At 52.7% G+C, this 22,005-nt stretch overlaps 1 protein-coding gene across 1 annotated transcript in view; it reads left to right on the top strand.

Annotated features, from left to right (window-relative positions):
* The window catches only part of GRAMD2A (GRAM domain containing 2A), a 37,565-nt gene extending 16,673 nt beyond the window's left edge, over window positions 1-20,892 (top strand). The window contains exons 2-12 of the mRNA XM_027553127.1: window positions 11,937-12,020; window positions 12,865-12,922; window positions 13,276-13,351; window positions 14,410-14,513; window positions 15,111-15,209; window positions 15,336-15,407; window positions 15,930-15,992; window positions 16,973-17,117; window positions 17,353-17,452; window positions 18,336-18,440; window positions 18,699-20,892. Of these exons, the coding sequence (XP_027408928.1) occupies window positions 11,937-12,020; window positions 12,865-12,922; window positions 13,276-13,351; window positions 14,410-14,513; window positions 15,111-15,209; window positions 15,336-15,407; window positions 15,930-15,992; window positions 16,973-17,117; window positions 17,353-17,452; window positions 18,336-18,440; window positions 18,699-18,702 (910 nt within the window). The 3' untranslated portion in view covers window positions 18,703-20,892. The remainder of the gene's footprint in view (window positions 1-11,936; window positions 12,021-12,864; window positions 12,923-13,275; window positions 13,352-14,409; window positions 14,514-15,110; window positions 15,210-15,335; window positions 15,408-15,929; window positions 15,993-16,972; window positions 17,118-17,352; window positions 17,453-18,335; window positions 18,441-18,698) is intronic.
* The last annotated feature ends 1,113 nt before the right edge of the window (window positions 20,893-22,005 follow it).

The raw sequence follows: 22,005 nt of genomic DNA, 5'->3' as shown, positions 1-22,005 counted from the left end.
AGCTCCCTGCTCCATCGTAGCCTGGGCTTTGTAGGAAATCCTGGATGTCTCCTGGAGCGAAGATTCCAGGTTTCGGCCGTTTGTCCAGCAGTCTCCCTGGTGACTGTTCTCAGTTTGCAAGTCTTTGCGCTCTGGCCAGGAAGGGGGCCAGTTGTTGGTCTCAGACCTCTGGTAGGGGGAGAAGAGAGGACGGGATCCTGAGTATGGCTGGGTCTGAGCTCTGGGAGCACCTCTGAGCTTAAGGGGGTGGGAGACTGTTCGTGAGTGCTGCCCCAGGTGTGAAGAGGGCCTTTCCACAGCCGCTGTCACCAGGAAAAAGATTCAGTCACATAGGACACGTACGGAGCTTTGTGGGGAGAGTGGGGTGGCTGGTGGTGCCTCCATCTCTGCTTCCCATGGGGCGCTCACCTCTAGGCCTCCTTCAGGGGACAAGGTGGGACGAGGGAGGTGGGGCAGGGTGCGGGCACGGGTGGGAGGCTCAGTGGGCAAGGCTGAGAGAACCCACCCCTTGACCAAGGCTGGGCCGTGACCTCTCTCAGATCCTCACAGGAACCCTGACCATCTGCAGAGAGAGGGGATTCTCCTCTCTTTACAGAGGAGGAAGCAGACTCAGAGGAGGGGCCTGGGGGTCAGCGGGGAGGGAGCCAGAGGCAAACTTGAGCGGTTGCCCTCACTCCAGGTTCTTAGGTTTGCATCCCAAGCCCCCACTGATGCTAAAGAAACTACACAGAGGAGTTTCCTACAGGAAGCATTTGTGTATTCAGTCAACAGTTATTGAGCACTTACTGTATGCCTGGAGTTGTGCCAGGCCCTGGGGTAAGACAGGAAGAGGGGAGACAAGCCACAGCGACAGGCAAGGCGGCAAGGAGCTCTCTGAGCAGACGCAGGGAGTGGGCACAAGGAGGGAGTGGTCTGCGTTCCTGGAGGCACAGGCTGGCCAGGCTTCAGGGGGAGAGGTGCTGAGGGATCGCAGCGAGGGGGTTTCCACCTGGGGCAGGAGCAGCTTAGCTGAGTGGGGGCCCTGACAGGGCTGGGAGCGGTGGCTCATTAGCACCACTCCCAGAGGCAGAGGAGGAGTCAGCCTGAGCACTTTGCCCCCGAATTCTGTCCCCATGAGGAGCAGGGCCATCCTGGTGTGCTGAGAGAGCCCAGTCCTGGGCGGGAGGTCAGGGGCAGGGAAAAGCTGTGGGGCCCCTTAACCAGGGCTGGTCCTGTCCACCGAACAGCTTGACTAATGAAAGAAGTTGGGACCAGCCTAGCTCTCGGCCCTCCCAGCTCCCACTCAATGGGAGGACCCAGGGTTTCTGAGATCCCGGGAGGTAGGAGTTCTTGTTAGCATCAGAGCTCAAAGGGGTCCTTGTTCAGGCTGAATCCAGCCGCCCCAAGTGGGCGGGGCCAGCCCACATCTCCTGAGCAACTAGCTCTCCCAGTTTGTTTGGTTCTTGGAGTCAGGAAAATAAAATCTGGTGGACTGGTCTTATCTAAGGAACCCTACTTACGAGTGGGGCTCCTGCCTGGTCATCTCAGCTCAACAGAGTCACTCTCTGCCTCCCTGAGTCCCCCTCTACTGGCCCTATGGGGAGAGTGGGGGCCTGGCCCTGCAGCAGGAAAAACTGGAGGAAAGGACAGAATTTGGGGCCCCCAAGCCCCTCCAAGCAGTGTGTGCACTTTTCAGCCAGACTGAAGTTTGAATTCCATCTCCACTACTCTCCAGTTATGTGGTCAAGAGCAAGGAGCTTTACCTCTCTGGGTCTCAGTTTCCTTATCTGTGTAATGGGGATGATTCATCTCCATTGTGTGACTAGAGTTGGACTGATTAGGGGAAATCATGAGCCAGATTCCTTCACCTCCTTCTCCCTGAGGGCTCCCTTGTTAACAGGGCCAGACTTGATCTGAACCTTCTTCAGAGTTCTCTTCCCTCTCCTGGTCCTGAAGGCTCATTGCGAGTATGGTTCCCCCAGCTGTGAGTATCAGACCTCTATGGAGTCCAGGCCCTGCGCTGGCAGTGAGCCCAGCTGAGCTTCCCTCCTTCACCCCGTGGGTGAAGTGTAAGTTGTACCATCTGCCCCCATTGTGTCTTTTTTTTTTTTGAACTTTTTAAAATTTTATTTTATTTTTTTTGGTAAATAGTGGGGTAACACTAGGCAATTATTTCTTTTTTTTAGTTTATTTTTTTAATATAAATTTATTTATTTTAATTGGAGGCTAATTACTTTACAATATTGTATTGGTTTTGCCATATATCAACATGAATCCGCCACGGGTGTACATGTGTTCCCCATCCTGAACCCCCTGTCTTTTGTGTCTTAAAGGACATCATATATCTGTCCTCATGTGTGGTCTTTGGGCAAACCAGGTGTAGGGGATTTTGGTCTTGGCTGCAAGGGCCTGGGCTCTGGAAGGAGAATTGAAAGTTAAGGAGCAGGCGAGGGGAACATACCCTCTTTGCTGTCTCCCCGATGGAGCGCTTGGCCCACGGCCCACCTGCTTCTTTCTCTCTTTTAAAAAGATATTTACTTGGCTGCACTAGGTCTTAGCATTGAACTCTTAGTTGTGGCACGTCGTGGGATTTTAGTTCCCTGACCAGGGATCGAACCCGGGTCCCCTGCATTGTAAGGGCGGAGTCTTAGCCACTGGACCACCAGGGAAGGGGTTACCAGGGACGGCTCCACCTGCTTCTCTGTCTACTCGCTTCCTCAGTCTAGACCCAGTCTCCAGTGCACCCAGTGACTCTGGCCAAGCACACGTGCCGCTCCCTCCTGCCGGCTCACTGCCTCTGGCCGCCCACCTCCACCTCCCCTATCTCCCAGTTCGGATTCATCAGAAAGAGAACCTGACGGGCCAGCTCAGTTTTTCACTCTGAAGAGGCTGCTGGTCGGCTTGCAGGTGGCTTTGCTCAGGTCTGGAGCACACCTGTGGCTCTGTTGGCCTCGGCCAGGGTCCTCTGTACAAACAGGGCAGTCTTGGGAAGCCGGGTCTTTGATCCTCCATGTCTCCCATTATTTCGAAACAGCTGAAGGCTGTAAAGGGAAACTCAGCATATTCCTGACCCAGGGGTTCTCAGAAAGCTCCTGGGAAGGAGGATTTGTGACTAGGCTTCGCGCCTGCCACACCCTTTGCCAGGGTTGCTGAGCAGGACAGATGGATTGGCACCCAGCATGTGGCCCCCAACTCAGAGCCCCATCCCTTACATTCAGTGTGGAGTTCAGTTATGGGATTCTCTCCCCCTGCCTTTAAAAAAAACCTTTTATTTACTTAGCTGCCTTGGGTCTTAGTTGTGGCATATGGAATCTAGATCCCTGACCAGGGATCAAACCCAGGCCCCCCTGTGTTGGGGGCGTGGAGTCTTAGCTACTGGGCCACCAGGGAAGTCTTACCTTTTCTTGTAGGGGGGAAAGGGTGAAGCTCTTGTTGTCTTGAATATGGACATAGGAAAATTATTAGAAAATAAGTGCGGTGCAGCTTCTGGGTAAGAAATAATAGAGTGATTTTTTGCAAAGAGAGATTGCCTTTCGTCTTCCGGTTTCAGTGTTTTGATTGAACTTGACTCTGAGTTCAGTTGATGAGCCTGACTCTGTCCACATGATTCCAGTTTCCCTTGGAGAGAGGTCTTGTTAACCAGTTTTGGGGAGGTATGTGGGGACAGTGGCCCCAAGAGAAAGTTAGGGAGGCTCTTGGGAAGGGCACAGTGTAGTTTAGGCTGGCCCTGACACATGGGAAGGCAGGTCTTACTTCCTTGGCACAACTCAGTAAATGAACTCTGCGACTTTCACAGATGAAAGAAATCTCTATTAACAGTGTGATTCCCTGTCTTGCCAAGGATGTTCCTGGAACTCTGGAGGGCCAGGTGGAGGCACAGGAGGGTCAGGGCCCCAGGTCCAGAGCCCAGGCAGGAGGATCAGCCATGGAGACCAGGAAGTCCACGTCTCCCTCTGAACCACAAAGAAAGGAGGGGTTTAAAATCACCTGAGAGCTTTTAAAAGTCTGAAGTTGAAACTCATGACCCGGCAATTCCAATCCTAAGTGTTTATCTGTAGGAATGAATACTTGTGTCTGCCAGACAGGTGCTGGAATGTTTGTAACAAGGGTTTTGTAATAGGCAAAACTGAAAACTCAACAGCAACATGCCCTTCAATGGTAAAATTAATCAATCAATTGCAATCTGTCCATATACTGGAATTCTAAAGATTGGTGAAAATGCACAGTTTGCAACCACACGCAGCACTGTGGATGAATCTCACAAGTGTGTTGCCAAGCAGAAGAAGAACATGTACCATATGATTCCATCCATAGAAAGTCCCTGAAGAGGCAGAGACAATCCATGCTGCTGGAATCAGGCTGGTGTTTATCACTGACCCAAGGCGGGGGTAGGGGCGATAGGACTGGAAGAAGCAGGAGGGGCTTTGTGGGGGCAGGTTTCCAGGTTTGGTCCATTGGCAAAATACATTGCACTGTACACTTATTTTATGTACACTCTTTAATATGTAAATGAAATATCAGTAACAAGTTAAAAATGTGTAGTTACCTAAATGCTATCCCCAGAGATTCTGATTTAATTGGTCTGAGAACAGGGCTCAGGCATCACTTTTGTTTGGATGGTTTTTTAAAAAGCTCTAGAGGTAATTCTAGTGTGTCCCCAACAGAGTTAACAGAATGGTCTCTTTTCTCTGTGAAGTAAGTGGTGAGCTGTGTGTTGAGAGGTAGAACTGGGGGAGTTTGGAGGTGCCCTAATGTCTAGGCCATGGAGCCCCAGTGGCTGATGTTCCTTCCAGGATGTGTCTGTCCCTCAGTGGCTTTATCCGTGGTCTGTGGCTTTGCATTCTCAGGGGCTGCTGCCGTGTTTTCCGTTTGGAAGAGGTCTCTCCTTGGACCAACTGGGGCCCAGCATCCTGGCTGCTTGCAGGAGGGAGTGGAGCTGTGCTTGGCCTTGAGAAGAGCTGACAGGACCCACAGGATGCTCTAGCATCTCAGATGGCCACTAGCAGACAACTCGGGAGAGTGTGTGAACACCCACCCTGGGGGAGGAGACGCCCAAGGGGACCCTCCTGTGACCACAAAGTCCTAGCTGGTTCACACTGTCAGGCCTGGCCAAGTTTTCCACTTCAGCATCAGCCACGGGCACTGCTGCTGCCTGAGGCTTGAGGAGCCTTGGGGGGAGGTTTGCCCAGTGGTCAGGGAAGGTTGTGGGCGGGGGGCTGGGTAAGCCAAGGGAGTGTTGCCAGTGAGCACTACTGTGAGGGCAGGAGTGGCCCAGCCTGTGCTTCCCCCCACATACCGCGTCCCATGCTGTCTGAGCCACTTTATCCTCTTCTGTATGGCTTCTGCCTCCCACGTGAGCTCCTCTTTGATTATTCAGCCAGCACGGATTGAGTGCCCGGTGCTGCTGGGCTGGGCTGTCTGCCTGCTCCACAGGCTGGGGCTCCTGGAAGGGCCCATCTGTGGGTGACCCCCATCTGCTCCTGTCCACCACCCCTCCCCTTACTGCTGGGTACCCATCATTCTCTGGACCTCCTTCACTCTTTTTATAAAAAATCATTTATTTATTTGGCTGCACGGGGTCTTAGTTGAGGCATGCAGGATCTAGTTCCCCGACCAGGGATCAAACTTGGGCCCCCTGCATTGTTAGCTCAGAATTAGCCACTGGATCACAGGGGAAGTCCCTCCTTCACACTTACTGTCTGCCTTTTTTTTCTCCCCTTCTCCATCTTCAAGTGTCAACATGTCTCTTTTTCGGTCTCTCCTTCATACTCATTCCTTTAGCAAACATTGGGTGCCTACTGTGTGCTGGGGGTACAGAGATGTAGAAGACACACGCCTGGCGGAGCTCAGATGTCTAAACAGACAAGCACTGGGGTGGTAAGTGCAGGAGCAGCAGCGTGAAAAAAGGGGCAAGGGACCACAGAGGAAGGATGCCCGGCTCTGCTGGGGGAAAGCTGGGAAGGCTTCACAGAGGAGGTGGTAGCTGAGCTGAACCTAGAAGGATGATTGGGGAATTCTCCAGGTAGATAAGCATGGCAAGGAATCCCAGGAAGAGCCAACATGCAGGGTGAAGGGGCTCCACTGAGTTGCATGGGTGAAGCTGGAAAGGAAGCAGGAAGGCCAGCTGAGGAGGCAAGCAGGAACTCCAGGAGGAAAGTCAGGAGGCGGGGTGGGGGATGGTTGGCAGGCTCAGATCTGGGCTGCAGATGGCTCTGTTGGCAGTGTGGATGTGGGAGAGGGCCAGGTGTGCAGGACAGGGCGGGGGGCAGGTGTCGTTAGGAAGCTGATGCCAGCATCCAGGAGAGGGATGATGGTGGCCTTGGCTTGCCTGGTGCAGCAGGAGTGGGGACAGTGTATGGCATCGTGGCTCTCGGGGTTCTGGGGGTTGATGGGGTGTGGGGTGAGTTGAATACTCTGGCTTGGGGAATGTGGAGGATGAGGCCTTTCAAGGGGAAGCAGATTTGGGGACATGATACTGAATTCACTTTGATGGATCCGTCTAGTTGGTAGGCTCTGCCGCTCAGGAGAGATGAGGTGTCACCGTTAGGGATTTGGATTGGAGAGTGTCTGCCTGGTGCAGGTATTTTGAGTCTGGGGGAGCAGAGAGAGAGAGAGAGAAAATGCGTGTGTGTGTGTGTGTGTGTGTGTGTGTGTGTGTGTGTGTGTGTGTGTGTGTGTGGTGTCCCTTGAGACTTTGTCCCTGGGACCTATGGGAAGCGGCGAGGCTCTGCATCTCCGGCTCCCCTTTGCACTGCCTCTCTCTCCCTCTCTTAACCTCCTCTCTGTGTCTCCCCTTTCCTAAGGGGCCTGGCTCCTCTCCCGACATCTCTGAGTGCTAGCTGCCTGTACCCTCCCTCTCAGAAGCTCTCTTGGGCTGGGCAGGTTCATACCAGGCTCATGGGGTGATAAGCTCAGCAAGTATTTGTGGAAGGGATGGGCAGGTAGCCTGAGTTTTTCGGGCGTGAGGCCCAAGGGTGGGGCAAGCACAGCTGTATCCCCCAGATCAGCATCTTGCTTTCCCATCGGGCTCAGCAGGGTGAGAGGGCCTCATCTGAGGAATTTCCAAGCCTTTGCAACTCCCTCTGCTTTTTGTGTGTGTTTGTGTGTGTTTTTTTGGTTTGTTTTATTCTCAAACTATTCTCTAGCTGTTTCACTCAGATGTCTGGTAATTTTTTTTTTTTTTTAGCTGCGTGGCATATGGGCTCTTAGTTCCCTGACCAAGGGTCCAACCCACGTCCCCTGCATTGGAAGGTGATTCTTAACTACTGGACAAGTCCCTATAACCCGCTTTAATGTCCAAAATACTGAGCCTTCCCCGCTCCACCCTCCTCATGACAGTAATGATGTATTTTGTAGCTCTGATTGAAAAAATAGATATGGATTTGAAGACCCCTGATATTAACTCCACAGTCTGCCTGTGGAGGTGGGATGGGGTTGCCCGGGCAGGAGGTGTCGTTCATAGCCCAGAGAGCAAGAGCAACTTGGTGGAGTAATTCTCTATGGGAACAGAGGCTGCCAGCAGGGTCGGGGGACTCAGGCTGGCCCCCTACTCTCCAGCTTCCTGCTCTTGCCGTCTCTTTCCTCTGGATCAGAGCCCTGTTGCTCCTTGCATGGACCCTGCCTGACTGGTCCTGTTGGTGAATTCTTTTTTCTTTTTAGATTCTTTTCTTTTTTCTTGTCCTTTTTCTCTCTATATATATATTTATTTTCTTTTTCTTTTTTTTTTTTTATGTTGGTGAATTCTTGATGACCATTGCTCCAGACCTAGCTTTTCACTGGACTTTGCTCCCATCTCTTTATTTCTACTCATCTAAACAAATACTATGGGAAAGAAGATGAATTAGTAGAGAGTCTGATTTGAAGATGATTTTGAAACCAGTGCAATTCTGCCATATCCAGGGTCTCTGAATCAACAGCATTATCAGGATGACCAGTAGGAGCTGGTTTTAATCGATGGATATGAAGGATTGGCTTTTGACCACCATGGTCATCACATGAAAAGAGGTTGCTACTGCTAAGTCACTTCAGTCGTGTCCAACTCTGTGCGACCCCATAGATGGAAGCCCACCAGGCTCCCCAGTCCCTGGGATTCTCCAGGCAAGAACACTGGAGTGGGTTGCCATTTCCTTCTCCAATGCATGAAAGTGAAAAGTGAAAGTGAAGTCGCTTAGTCGTGTCCGACCCTCAGCGACCCCATGGAATGCAGCCTACCAGGCTCCTCCATCCATGGGATTTTCCAGGCAAAAGTACTGGAGTGGGGTGCCATTGCCTTCTCCGTGAAAAGAGGTTACTTTTAGTTTAAACATATTTGAGATGTTTTCCCCTGTTTTCTTTCTGTTCTTTTAAAAAAAGTTTTGGCAGCACTATAGTAAATGTTGGTCCACTGTAAGCACGTGGCATCTTAGTTCCCTGACCAGGGATGGAGTCCACACGTCCTGCATCGGGAGCGTGGTCTTAACCCGTGAACCACTGGGGACGTCCCTCTTTCCATTCCCGTTTTCTTCATGGAGATGCTGTGGGAATCACAGCAGCCTTCTTTTGTTATTCTCATGGCCCTTCTATCTTCCAGCTTCTGTTTTTGATCTCGCTTACACTGTCTACACATGTCACAAATGTGAGCTGCACACTGGTGTTGCCCTAGGCTCAGAGACTGCGGTGACGGCGGAAGTGTCCTGGAGCGCCTGGATGATGGCGGAAGTGTCCTGGAGCGCCTGGAGATGGGCAGTTAGAGCTCACCCACCGGTGTCTGAGAGGAGCCTGAGGTTCGGGGCAGTGAGAGCCCGCAGCAGGGCTCATCATTAGGCTGGGGAAGGGCCCAAGGCAGGCGCCCCTTCCTGAGGTCTTTGAACCTAAGGATGAGTTAGGTTTACAACCCATGCAAAGGATTGAGTATCCATGCAGGGTTAGGTGAGGAAGCCAAGCAGGATCGCAGTCCCACCCAGTTGGTGAGGCTCAGCTTCCTTTTCTCTGGGAATCTGGCTGTAACTTTGACTCTGTGTGTCATCTGAGCTCCTGCAGCCCTGGCAACTTGAATCACACTTTCTAGTACCTGAGCGACAGGCTTCCTGCCTCTGAAACCAAGACCCAGCTCCTCCTCCTTCCTCTTGGGGTCCTGTTTTACCTTTGGTTGTCTGGGCCGGAATGTGTTCCTTAGAGTGGAGCCCACATCTTTCTTCTCTTCCCTGGAGGCCCAGAGGGTTTCTGGGCTGCGGGGTTCAAGCTCATGAAGGCTTTTTCGACTTGTGCACACTTGCCTGGCGGGCCTTTCCTATTGAAGTACTCAAAGCAAGAAAGGAAAAGAGATGAAAGAGAGGGCTGGAATCTGCCACACAAAAATTAAACACAAATATAGGAGCAATACCACAGACAGAACTAAAAGGCAAATAGGGGAAATATTTGCAAAAATGATAAACTAAGGATGAATCTTCTCAACAAAGAAGGTAGACAAATCAATAAGAAAGACATGAAGACACTTATAGATACTTCACAGATGAAATCCCAGTGGTCAAAATGTATTTGGCAAAAAATGTTGAACCTATCAGTAAGCAGAAATAGAAATGAAAACAATATATGTTCATTTATCAATTTTGCAAGGTGAGAAAAAGATCACAGCCAGTGTAGGGCCTGGATATAGGGCAGTGGGCACCCTCATATAGTGCTGAAGGCCGTGCTCACCACCCGTATAGCATCTGGAAGGCATTTTGGAACTGGGTCTAAAAGATCCTAAGAGATGCTCATTCTCCATCCACTAATTTTACTTCTGAGAATCTATCCAAGGAATAAATAGTGACATGGGGAATGTCTCATGAAATCATGTTAAGCCACAAAACCAGGGCATACAAGTTATGTGATATATAATCCCACTTACACAAATTATATATTTATGAATAAATATTTTCTTTGTGTGACTTGGGGGAGAACTTTTTTTTACTTTTGGCCCTGCCCTTTAGTATGTAGGATCTTAGTTCCCCCTCCAAAGTGAAAGTGCAGAGTCCTAACCACTGGACCACCAGGGAATTCCTGGGAATTTCTTTCTTATGGGTGATTTTTAAGAACTGTTTTTATTTATGTATTTTTGGCTGTGTCAGGTCTCAGTTATGGCATTTGGGGTCTTTCATTGTGGCACGCAAGCTTAGTTTCCCTTCTGCATGTGGGATCTTAGTTCCCTGACCAGAGATCCAACTGGTATCCCTTGCATTGGAAGGCAGATTCTTAATCACTGGACCACCAGGGAAGTCCCTTATGGGTGATTATTGATCATCATACTTTATATATTTTATATTTTTTGTATTTTCTATAATAAGCTTTAAAAGCTGAAGGTTTTGAGGGGAGTCTCTGTGAAATGTGTAGTGATGGACCCAAATAAATCCAGAAGTTAGCTCTAGGAGCACACATGCGCGCTCAGTCATGTCCGACTCTTTGCAACCCCATGGGCTGTAGCCCACGAGGATCCTCTGTCCATGGGATTTTCCAGACAAGAATACTGGAATGGGTCGCCGTTTCCTCTTCCAGGGGGTCTTCCCAGTCCAGGGATGAACCTATGTCTCCTGAGTCTCCTGCACTGTGGGCAGATTCTTTACTGCCGAGCCTCCTAGGAAGCCCTAGCTTTAGGAGTCAAGGGGTCAAATCAGTGGCACAACCTGTCACTTTGCAAGATTAGGAAATACATGATATGTGCACCAAAATTCTCCATAAGGTTGAGGACAGAGGTCACCAGCCCACGTGGTTGGGCCCATTTGGTGGGTGAGATCGTCTTGTTCCTTGCCGTGTGACACCGGTACAGCCTGCCCCTTGGCGGGTTTCTCAGTTTCCTATCTCTACAATGGTAGGGTGGGAGGGAGTCAGGTTAATAACCTTGAAGGGTCTTGGCAGATCTCGGCTGAGGCGATAACTCTGTTCTTTTTTTAAATTTAATTTAATTTAATTTTATTTTTTTAACTGTACAATATTGTATTGGTTTTTTGCCATATATCAACACGAATCCGCCACAGGTATACACGTGTTTCCCATCCTGAGATAACTCTGTTCTTGAAGAAAACTTTGACATTATCTGGTTACACAGCTGAGAGGGATGGAGTGCTGGGATCTGCAGGTTCCAGCTCCTTTCCTGCTGAGAGACCAGTGCACAAGACCCCGTTACCTATTCACGGCCACCACGTTGCCCTGCCTGGGCCACCCTCTCTTCCCATCAACCCTGGGCTCACTCAGCTGGTTTGCCTACTCAGGCTTTATTGATTCCTAGTATTTCTGCTCTGGAGGAGCAGGAAAGGGTGAACTCTAGGCTTTGGAGCTGTTTATTGGAGGCGTGAACTGCAAAGTCTTTGGGGACCTCCACCTGCCTGGGGAGAGGTGTCTCCCCCCTGCCGGGCCCTCTCTGTGGGACATTTTTGAGATGGTTTGGCTCTCAGGGCTGAGCTACCCTGACGGTGTGAAGGTGTCAAGGCCACTTCCTGGTGTGGGGCAGCCCCGCCACCCCAGCCCACACTCACCTTTGGGCTAACGTTCACACACACATCTGTGCCGCATCACCTGCTCAGCCTTGATAAGGCATCCAGTGCTCAGAGTCCTTTCCCAGAAGCTGGGATGTTTATGGTAATACTGTCTGGGCGCTCTGAAACTTTTGCTTTCAGGCGTGAGCAAGTCTCAGGGTCCTCCCTCCCAGCTGCCTTCTTAAGAGTGGGGCTGGCAGCTCCATGGGAGGCTGATTCTCCTTCCGACCCAGGCATAAACTGGACTTCAGGCTTCCAGGAAGTCCAGTGAGTGAGGCTCCTCTCTCAGCTGCCCCGAACCCCTGCCTGGGGAGCTGCCTCCAGACTGTGACATCTCCAGCCTCCCCTGGAATAGCAGGGCTGGCATTGGATGGGGAGCAGAGGCTTCCTGCCTGGACATGGTGGAGCTGGCCAGGAAGGGTATCCCCAGAGACCCTGCCTTCCTGATGAAGGCCCGTTTCTCCTCAGCAACCAACAGATGCACGGGAAGACGGCTTCTCTGAAGAAGAGCACCGAGAAGCTAGGCGGGGTCCAGAGAGCCCAAGACACCAGGTGAGGCCCATTTCCCAGTCAGACATACATCCGATTGGAGGTGGGCAGCCCTTGGGAGGTGACCTGTAAGAAAGGGGGCCTTAAGGCTGCGTCATGGGGTCAGTTTGGGCAAAGGCTGCCCGGGGCCTCTTCCTCCCACTCCCAGGCCTAGCCCAGGGCACTGGGACCTAGCAGAGTCTAGGCTTCTCGGGTTACCATCCTCCTCTCTGCCCACCTGTCCTCAGGCCAACCTGGACAGGGCAAAGGTTTGCATTTCAGCAAACCACCCCCCACTCCACCTCTGCCAGCTTTGGTAGCCTCCGTTAGGTCAGGCTAGTCTGCCCAGCTCCCCACTGCAGAGCTGCAGGCCCAGGGAGGTGGCTGAGAGGAGGGCAGTCCTGCCTCCTCCATCATGGCCCATGGCCAGGCCCCAGAGCTGTGAGTCTGACACCTCCACCCCACCCACTCCCCATACTGAGCTCCATCCCTGGCCTCCTGCTCATTCATCCTGGGCCTGCTCCTCAGCTTGTCCCTTGGGCAGAGAAACAGGAGGGGGTTTTGACCCCAGGGGTGGTCGGCTCTAAGCATCTCTGGGAGGTGAGGCTCAGGTTGCCTATACCTTCTGGGGCTGCGGGGTGGCTGCGCACAGCTGACCCCTCCCTGTAGCAGGAGTGTCCCTGCCCAGGGCAAGCTCTGTGCTTGCTGTGCTCACCACTTTGCTGTGGCCCCTGGCGACGAGCCCCGGTCTCCAATCTCTGCCCCAAGCTGGTGGCTTGAGGCCAGGGCAGCACTGGCACCAAGGATGCATGTGGGGGAGGGAGGATTCGAGGTTCCTTGCCCCTGCAATTGTCTGTCTCCTTTGCAGCCTGTACTGGCCAGAAGGCTTGAAGGGTGAAGATGTGAAGAAGTGCAGACAAGAAGGGGTAAGTGGGTGGAGGCCAACTTCTTACTACCTGCCGGGGGAGGGGGTCCTAGGCTGCCTGACTTTGGTGGCTGTTGACTCTGTGGCCACAGGAAACCTGGTGGATGTCCCCTCCTGGGTGGGTGTTGTGTCCCCTTCCCATCATGGGCTGCCTGTTAAGACCCCGTGTCACCAGGAAACAAGCTGTGCTCAGAACTCAGCCCTCCTCACCCACTGGCTGCTCACCTGCTGCTTCACAGCTAAGACCCCGTAGGCCCCCCAAGCCCTGTGGCCTTATTTCCTGGTGGCTGGAGCAGGGTCCTCTGGTGGTATGATCTCCTGGGACTTCTCAGACCCAGCTCCTGTGTTTTCCAGATGCTACTGAGTAAATACAACCAGCAGTACCACAAGCTATTTAAGGACATTCCCTTGGAGGAGGTGGTTCTCAAAGGTGAGCTGCCTCCCTGGGTTGGCAGGACAGGCCATCCTGCAGTGCCCGAAGCCCAGGGCCTCTCCCCCCAGAACCTCCAGGCACAAGTTCAGCCATGGGAACTGGCTGCCCTTTGAAGTGGTTGGTCTTTTTTTCTTCAGAAGTGTGAGAAGATTGGGCTGATTTGAGACATGGAGTTGGAAAGTTTTCTTGAATGTCAGGGCTTCCAAATCTCATTTCTGTTCTGCTCTTATCAGTGACTATTCTTTCCTGCTCAGACCTCTCAGGGAGTGTGTCGGAGCATTTGCGCAAACAAGGCCCTCTCTCCAGGGAAGAGCAGGGCAAGAGGTTCTGCCTATGAGGGTGAACATCCAGGTTGGGGGACAGTGCAGAAACCTGGCAGATCTTCTGGGGCATGGGTGGAGGAAGAGGAAGGATCTAGCAGTCTGGAGGGGCAGGTAGAGTAGTTCAGTTCAGTCACTCAGTCATGTCCGACTCTTTGCGACCCCATGAACCACAGCACGCCATGCCTCCCTGTCCATCACCAACTCCCCCAAACCCATGTTCATTGAGTTGGTGATGCCATCCAACCATCTCGTCCTCCGTTGTCCCCTTCTCCTCCTGCCCCCAATCCTTCCCAGCATTAGGGTCTTTTCAAATGAGTCAGCTCTTTGCATCAGGTGGCCAAAGTATTGGAGTTTCAGCATCAACATCAGTCCCTCCAATGAACACCCAGGACTTGTCTCCTTTAGGATGGACTGGTTGGATCTCCTTGCAGTCCAAGGGACTCTCAGGAGTTTTCTCGCACACCACAGTTCAAAAGCATTAATTCTTTGGTGCTCAGCTTTCTTCACAGTCCAACTCTCACATCCATACATGACCACTAGGGGTGGTCAGGATTCTCAGGAAAGGATGAGAGGGTGCTGAGGGAATGGATGGTTGGGGCCTGGGATTGGGGAGGGGACTGAGGAGTTCAGTCCCCGAGGCTGGACTCTGGACTCCTCTGGGTGGGAGGACCCAGGCCCTGGGGCTCCCAGCCGGGCCTTGTTCACGGCAGTCTCATTCGTGTGACTTCCCAGTGTGCTCCTGTGCCCTCCAGAGGGACCTGCTTCTCCAGGGCCGGCTCTACATCTCCTCCAACTGGCTCTGCTTCCATGCCAGCCTCTTTGGCAAGGATATCAAGGTAGTAATAAGTGGTAAGGCCTCAGCCCAGGGAAGAGAAGCCCCCGCCCTGTGGGCACACCTCAAGTCAGACCTGTCCCTCTGCACTCTGGCACTTGGTGAGGCCTCTCACTGCGAGGCATTCTACCCGGTGTCAGGGCAGTAGCCCCACCCCTTCCAAACAGGGCCCCGATTGAGACTCCACATCTGGCCTGAGCAGCCTGAAGAGTTCACTGCCGAGTTACTCTGCTTATGGGGTACCTCCTAAATGCCTTCACAAACCAAGTGGGATGTCACACTTTTGGGGCCATTAAGTGGCCAGGTGGTGGCTCAGGGAACTCTTACTGGATTATGGGATTCACCAGGGCAACCATCTTTGCCTCCTAGATGATGGAGTAAGAGCCTAGAGTGGAGTGTGCTGCCTTTGGGGTGGGAGATAACTGGAAGGGAGTCTGCATGAGGTGGTGGGAGGTTCAGATACTCTCCTCCATGGGCCAGACTTGTCCATGGTGTTCGTGCTTGGCTCACTGCCAGGTGTGGCTGGGGCCCTAAGCAGGAGGCAGAGGGACCGTGTCCTTGGGGGTGAGTCCTGAGAGAAGCCTGCCTCTTCCCCCATCAGGTGGTCATTCCCGTCGTGTCTGTGCAGATGATCAAGAAACACAAGATGGCACGGCTCCTTCCCAATGGCCTGGCCATCACCACCAACACCAGCCAGAAGGTCAGTACGTTTCTGGGCCAGCGCGCCCTTGTGTGTCTCCTCGTCCCAGCCCCAGGAGTCCCCAGTCTGACCCTGGCACTCTCCCGTCTTTACATACCTCGCGCCTTTCTGTTTTCTATATTCCAGTATGTCTTTGTGTCGCTGCTCTCCCGGGACAGTGTATACGACATGCTGAGAAGGGTCTGCACCCACCTACAGGTATGGAGCCTGGGGCAGGGCTGGGGCCCGGGAGATTGCTTAGGCCTGGACTGAGGTCTTGGGACATGGGTGTTGGGGGAGGTCGGCCCATCCTTTGGGCACAGGGAACCGAGGCAGAGAGAGGGGAGTAACAGGCTCAGGCTCAGTGAACCAGAGGCAGTCCCTGGACGGGGCGTCTGTGCTGGTGCGCGTGTCTCTCTGAGGCCATCGGGCCCCTGCGTTCCCACGTGCAGCCCTCACTTTTGCTTCCTGGGTGCAGACGGACGGGAGCATGAGGCCGCTTCAGCTCTCTCTGGCCTGTGCTGAGGAAGGGGGAGGGCAGCAGTGTGGGGGAGTACATCCCCTTGGATTTGCCCTCTGCTTCAGGATTAACTAGGGATCCTCCCTGCAAACACTTTAGACTCCATCTGGCCCAAAGGGCTCATTTGGAGGTGAAGCTCTCTTGGAGTGTTAGTACTTCCCCACGTCTGACTTTGGCTGTTCCATGATAGACAGGTAACCCCTGTTCCCTTCTGTCCCCAGCCTTCAAGCAAGAAGAGTCTGTGTGTAAGAGAATTTCCAGAGGAACCTGAGTGCGAGTCTCTGGTGAGAACTAAGGCTGGGAGCAGAAGATGCTGGCCTGAGATTGCCCGTGGCTTTGAGACTTCAGGGCCTCCTGGTGGGGGGCCCACAGTGCAGAACTGGGGCACCAGGCTCAAGAGCCAGTGGCATGCTGTGTCAGGGTGTCCCCAAGACCCACCATGCTCCATGCCGTGCAGAGTCCTGGGCAGATTATGTTGACATTCTGAGGAGAACACATGGCCAGCCCCTGGAACATGGCCCAGGTTGGACCCCCACACCTTCGTAGGTACAGAGCCAGCAACCCATCCTCTTCCCTTTAGTGGAGTCAGAAGGGCCTTCAAGGGGCTGGAGGTGTCCCTGAAATAGAGCTCTGAAGGCTATCATTCTAGAACACAGGCAGGCTCATTGTCGATTTGCCGAGGTCCTGGCCCTTTCTTTCGCTCCCAGGATCCTGGATAAGTAAAGTTTGTAGGGTAGGAGTGGGGGTGAGGGGCTAGCAATGACTCCAGGGTGTTCTGAAGTCTCTGTCTGTAACTATTAAGTGTTTAGCCAAGCATGTGATATGCACAATGCCATGCAGGGGATGGAAGGCTATGTTCCCATTTTTATTGATGGGGACCTTAAGTGCCCCTGCCAAGGGCAGTGATGTACTCAGAGCCCAGATTAGCAGGAAGCACGACTTATTCCATCTAAGATAGAGAGTGCGAGCTCTCCTGGACTCAGCTGATCTGAGCGCACACCTGGGTTGCCTCATGTCTTGGTTCTACACTAGCAGTCTTCAAAGAGGCCGTCCCCTGGAAGAGTGGCTGGTCACAGCAAGGGAGCAGATGAGAAATGTGATTGCTGTGACTGTGGTTTCCCTGCTTCTGGGTATCTGCTTTCATGCTTGCTAGGCATCCATACTGATAACATGTGGAAAGGCTTTGATAAACCTAGTATGGATCCTTAGGGCAACTGAGATCTCAAAGGCCAAGGTGAGACAGTGTCTCCTGCCTTCTCCACAGGAAGCCCTCATCCCCGAGATGAAGTGGAGGAAAGTGTGCCCCGCCTCCAGGTCCGTGTCTCTCCCAGATAGCATCCCTTGTATCTCTCGGGCATCCATGGAATCCACGGACAGCTTCTTCCCCTCCAGGGAGCCTCTGGGGTCTGGTGAGTTCAGCGTGCTTGTCCATGGCACCTGCTTGCAAAAACAAGCTTTTCTGTCCTCCCACTTCTGTGCAAAGAGATCATCACAGCTAGGAGGGTTTCTGAGGGCAGTTTCTTTCTTTCTGCAAATCCATGACGGAAAGCCAAGAGCTCAAGTGGCTTCAGAGAACAGGGGTTGGCAGTGGGCTGGGGACTTGTCTTCTGCCCCAGGAAGATGCCGAATGCTGTCCTTTTGCAGAGATCTCCGACTGTGAGGAGGAGAAGCTGGAGGAGGGGCCCATGAGCAACCGGGAGCTCAAGCTCTGGGATTACCCGCTCCTGAAGGTCTTCTTTGTGCTGTAGGTGACTGGAGAGTAGGGGGTGGGGGGGCAGACCTGACTCAATCTGCCTGGTGTATGGGTGTTTAAAGCCGGTGCCTTGGTGTGTGGGGAAGTCAGTGTCCAGAGTGAGGGAGAAGGTTCTGAGTCAGCTGTAAGCTCCTGGGTGGTGGGGGTGGCCATGCAACAGCCCCTTCTGGAGCAAGATAAAGTATCTCCGGTTTTCATTCCTTCAAACTTGTAATTTAGGGTTAAGGCTGTAGGGAAGGGGAAATATTTGAAACTATTGAAGAAAGAAAAAGTTGTAGAGGATTGGGGAGGGAGGGGTCTGCAAAGTCTGAGAGGCCCATCAGCTAGACCAGGGGAGGGCCATGGCCTTCCCACCGCCTACCACTGGGGTGTTTTCTGGGACACCAGGCTTGTCTGTCATTCAACCTAAGAGCTAGTAGAGCAGTGAGCTTGGTGGGATGTTTTATGAACAGCTAGCGAGCCTCTGATTCCCTTGCCTTACCTCGGCACCTTCCTCTGGGTCTGCTGGCAGGGTTTTGACTGTCAACCTCAGCATTTGCCTGGGGGAAGGGCTACCACCTGGGGGGGTAATCTTAGTGGCCTCACAGGGCGGGTGTGGGACCAAGGTGGCTGGTTAGAGGGAAAGTGGGCTCTGCTGAAGGACCCAAAACTCCTGTGGGGCTTCAGGGACACTTTCCTGGGGACGAGTCTCAGGACCCCCTTGTGGCCTCTGGGAAGAAAGAGGCCCAGGTCCGAACGAAGCTGTACGCAAAGGGTTCTTCAACTCCTCCAGTTGAAGGAACTAGCTTAGTCCCACTCCTATGTTTGGTGATCCTGTAGAAATGCCCCCTTTCTAGAAGAGAGACTCACCTCCTCCCTACCCCTTTTTCTCCAGGATCTGCTTCTTGGTCATGTCTTCATCCTACCTGGCGTTCCGCATCTCCCAGCTAGAACAGCAGTTATGTTCCCTGAATTGGGGCGGCTCGGTCCCTAGGCACAGGTGATGCCCCTTCTCTTTCTCATGCTTCTGGGATTGAGGGTGAAGGACAGGAGCTAACACCCATGGCCAGGCTCCTTGCTAGTCTGGCTGGCCTTGGCCTTGCCCTTGAGCTGGTTTGTTGGCCCTCAGCGAGGTTGGGCAGGGTATGCAGGGTACACAGACCCCACCTTGACCTGCCCTCATGGGTGGACCCACTAACTTGTCTGTCTGTCTTCTAGGCCCTTTGTCTGACCTGTGTGCCATCTCTTCTGTGTGCAGGTAACAGCCACTTGGCCTTTGACCCCAATCCTCCAAGAGGAATGCTCTGGGTGCTAAGGTGCCACCATCGAAGCCCTTGGTTTGTGCTGCCGCTGTGTTGAGACCGAGTCAGAAAGAAAATATTGCAGAATCCTTCTCCTCCCCGGAGCTCTTCTCCCTCCTTATTTAAATGAGTGGTCTGAAGTACCTGTTTACAAAACTCCTGCAATTTTGGGACTGAGATGGAAAGCCAAGTTTCTGGAAATAGACAAGGAGTTCTGTACACTAAGCTTTAGCAGCCACTTATGTGAAAAAAAATTTTTTTAACTTGCTCCTTGGAAACAGTTCTGACACACAGGTAGAGCATCTGGGACCACTGCAAGGGACAAAGGCCATGCTTTGATACCAAGCACATGGCCCACGCCAGTGGTGGGACAGCGGCCAGAGCCCAACTTGGCAGTGTGGGCTCCACTCTCTTCCAGCATATTGTGCTTTCACTTGGACCCCCGAGAGTTCCTGTTCTGGGGCCCAAAGCATTTCTCTGCAGGTGGCCAGGGGCCCATGCAGGGCAAACTGGAGGCAGTGAGGTGAGCTCTGAGTGAGGAGAGGAGGTCTGTGGCCAGGATTCTAGCTAGGGGCGTGTTCATGGTCTGTGCAGAGGCTCCGTTCTGGCCCCTCTTGAGGAGGTGGGCTCAATCTGGGACCTCACGACTTGCAGCAGGGGAGAATGGCAGTGGCTGTGCAGAGAACAGAGGGCCAGCCTTCTGTGTCCTCAGTTGCTGTTTCCTGGTGAGACAGGGGGAGCGGAGCTTTTTTGATCACTGTGGTCACAGACCAGGTACTCGATCTTCCCCTGGTGTGCTCAAACATTTCCAAGGTGCCCCATGTGGGAAGTGGGGGATGGGAAGGGTAGTGCTGTGATTGGAGGTCTACCCTTGTACTCCCTGCTTCACTGCCTGGATTTTGGAAGTGGCCAATGGCAGCCTGATGGGCTTGATGGTGTTGGGCCACCACAGGGCAGAGCTCACTATGTCAGCTGCAGGCCATGCAGGAGGGTCCTCCACACCTTGGGCTCTGTTCTCCATGAGTAAAATGGAGGTGTCCAAGCTGGGCCGGTGACTGCAGGGACCAGGCCAGGGGCGTCTGTCTGATATCTTTGGAAGCAAGAGAGGTAGAAGACAGGAAGAAGGGACATGGTGGCTTTGCCTTAGAGACTCCTCCTCCTCTGACAATGTCTCCTCAATGCTACAAAACTTCTGTGCTTTAAAACTCTCCTGGGACTCCGATCTGCCAAGACAGTGTCTTTGGAGGTGCTGGAAAGGCCTTAGTGAGGAGGCCAGACATATCAGGGAAAGTCACTGGTGATGGGTGGGTGGGGTCAGAAATAGCCACTTTTTCCCTCTTCAGACACCTGAGAAGTTAACTGGTGGGGGTGGGGGTGGGGGTGCGGGTATCCTGGTGGAAATTATTTACTGTGGAGTGTGACTGTCCTGTTTATGACAAACCCAGATGAAGTCTGGAGGGACTGACAGGAGGTGATAACTTCCTAAACTCAGGCTGTAGGTCTCTCCATCCCAGGCTCTAGGATTGGGCTCAGAGCCTGGCCTTGAGGGATACTTTCACTCAAGATGTATGTCTCAGGTACAACTCACGGCTCCATTCTCCCTGCAGCACCACGCTGGATGCATGCCTGTCCTATTTTAGGAACCAGATCCTTGTTTTCAGGGAAATAATCCTACTTGCCCCAATGCCTCCCCTCCCTGGTCCTTGCTGAAGGGCAGGGAGAACAGGTCCATTCTCTGAACCTTGCTGGGTTGAGCCAGAGGTCATAAGAGGTGCCAAGTCATGGGTGGCTATGCCAACATGATGGTGAACCTAGCCTCCAGTCTCCATGCCCCGGGCTCAGAGAGGGCAAGAAGCGTGCAGAAGGGTAGGTGGCTGTGGAGGCCCTCTTGGGGCCCAGAGCTTTGAGTGACTGCAGTGTGCCTGTCCCTCTGGAGGGCCCTCTGTTTCTTCCTTCTGTTCCCCAGCCTGTTCCTTTGGCCAGGGTGCCTTCTGTTGTGCTCAGTTATAAACCATGTGTATTTATGCAGACCTGCTTGCATTGGCAGATGCTTCTCTAATTCCTTGAGAATTTGGTTCAATTGTCTTTCAGTTGTTCCACTATGGCATTAAACGTTGAAAATGTTTTAAAATAAAAATCTGATTTTTCTAATCCTGTGGTATGGAAAGTTCATTTTTAGGTTTTGATTACTCACTAAAGGTACTCTTACTGAAGTATTTGGCACCAAGGAGACTGACGGGGCCCAGGTCATTCCCAGAATCCCAAGCACTCTGCAGATCTCATGGGACTTTAGCTGAGCTGACTCACACGGCAGGCATAAGGGATGGTTCGGATGGCCACAGCACACAGCACAGCGTCCTGCCTTGGCTGGGTGGACACTGAGAATGCTTCCCCATTTCTGCTGGGCACTCCAAAGCAAGGTCTGTGGGTCAAACAGTACTGTGCTCCTGACTCAGGAATTAAACTCAGAGCGAGGAAACTCCTGTGTCCTTTTCTATGATATCAAGCCCAGATTTCGGGGGTTAAAGTCCAATTTGGGAGACTTCCCCCATCTCCAGTGGTTAAGAATCTGCTTGCCAATGAAGAAGACACCAGTTTGATCTGTGGTCCAGGAAGATCCTACATGCCGCAGAGCTACTAAGCCTATGCATCATAACTTCTGAAGCCCAGGTGTGCTTAGGGCCTGTGCTTTGCAGCAAGAGATGACACTGCAACGAGAAGCCCGCACACGGCAAGGAAGAGCGGCCCCCGCGCGCAGCAACTAGAGAAAGCCCGTGTGCAGCAGTGAAGACCCAGCAGGGCCCCAAATAAATATTTAAAAAAATCCAATTTGGGCCACCTCACCTTTCTTTCTCCTTGGGAGGCACCCCTCCAGTAGTGATCTGTTCCTTCAGTAAATACTGAGCCCAGATCCTGAGCTAGTGCCAAGGACAGACCAGTGGTCAGTCAGGCAGTATCGCCGCGTCCCCTGTGGCTCTTGCATTCCACATAAACGTAAGTTCCAGGTAAATCATGGACAAACAAGGTAATTGCAGATTCTGATTATGTTCCATGAAGGAAAGAGACTGATACGAGATACAGGGAAAAGGGGGATGGCTTTAGATGAGTGGTCAAGAAATGTTCTCTGAGGTGAGATTTAAGTTGCTGCTTTGCTTCAGGGATGCGGAGCCAGTCATGAAAAGAGCTGGGGAAAGAATGTTCCTGGCAAAGGGTTGGTAACTGTGAAAGGTAGGAAAGAAGGCATGTGTCTCTGAGGAATGGAGA

The sequence above is a fragment of the Bos indicus x Bos taurus genome, chromosome 10 (genome assembly GCF_003369695.1).
Source record: "Bos indicus x Bos taurus breed Angus x Brahman F1 hybrid chromosome 10, Bos_hybrid_MaternalHap_v2.0, whole genome shotgun sequence".
In the NCBI taxonomy this organism is placed as follows: domain Eukaryota; kingdom Metazoa; phylum Chordata; class Mammalia; order Artiodactyla; family Bovidae; genus Bos; species Bos indicus x Bos taurus.
This window is presented reverse-complemented; position numbering and strand designations above follow the sequence as displayed.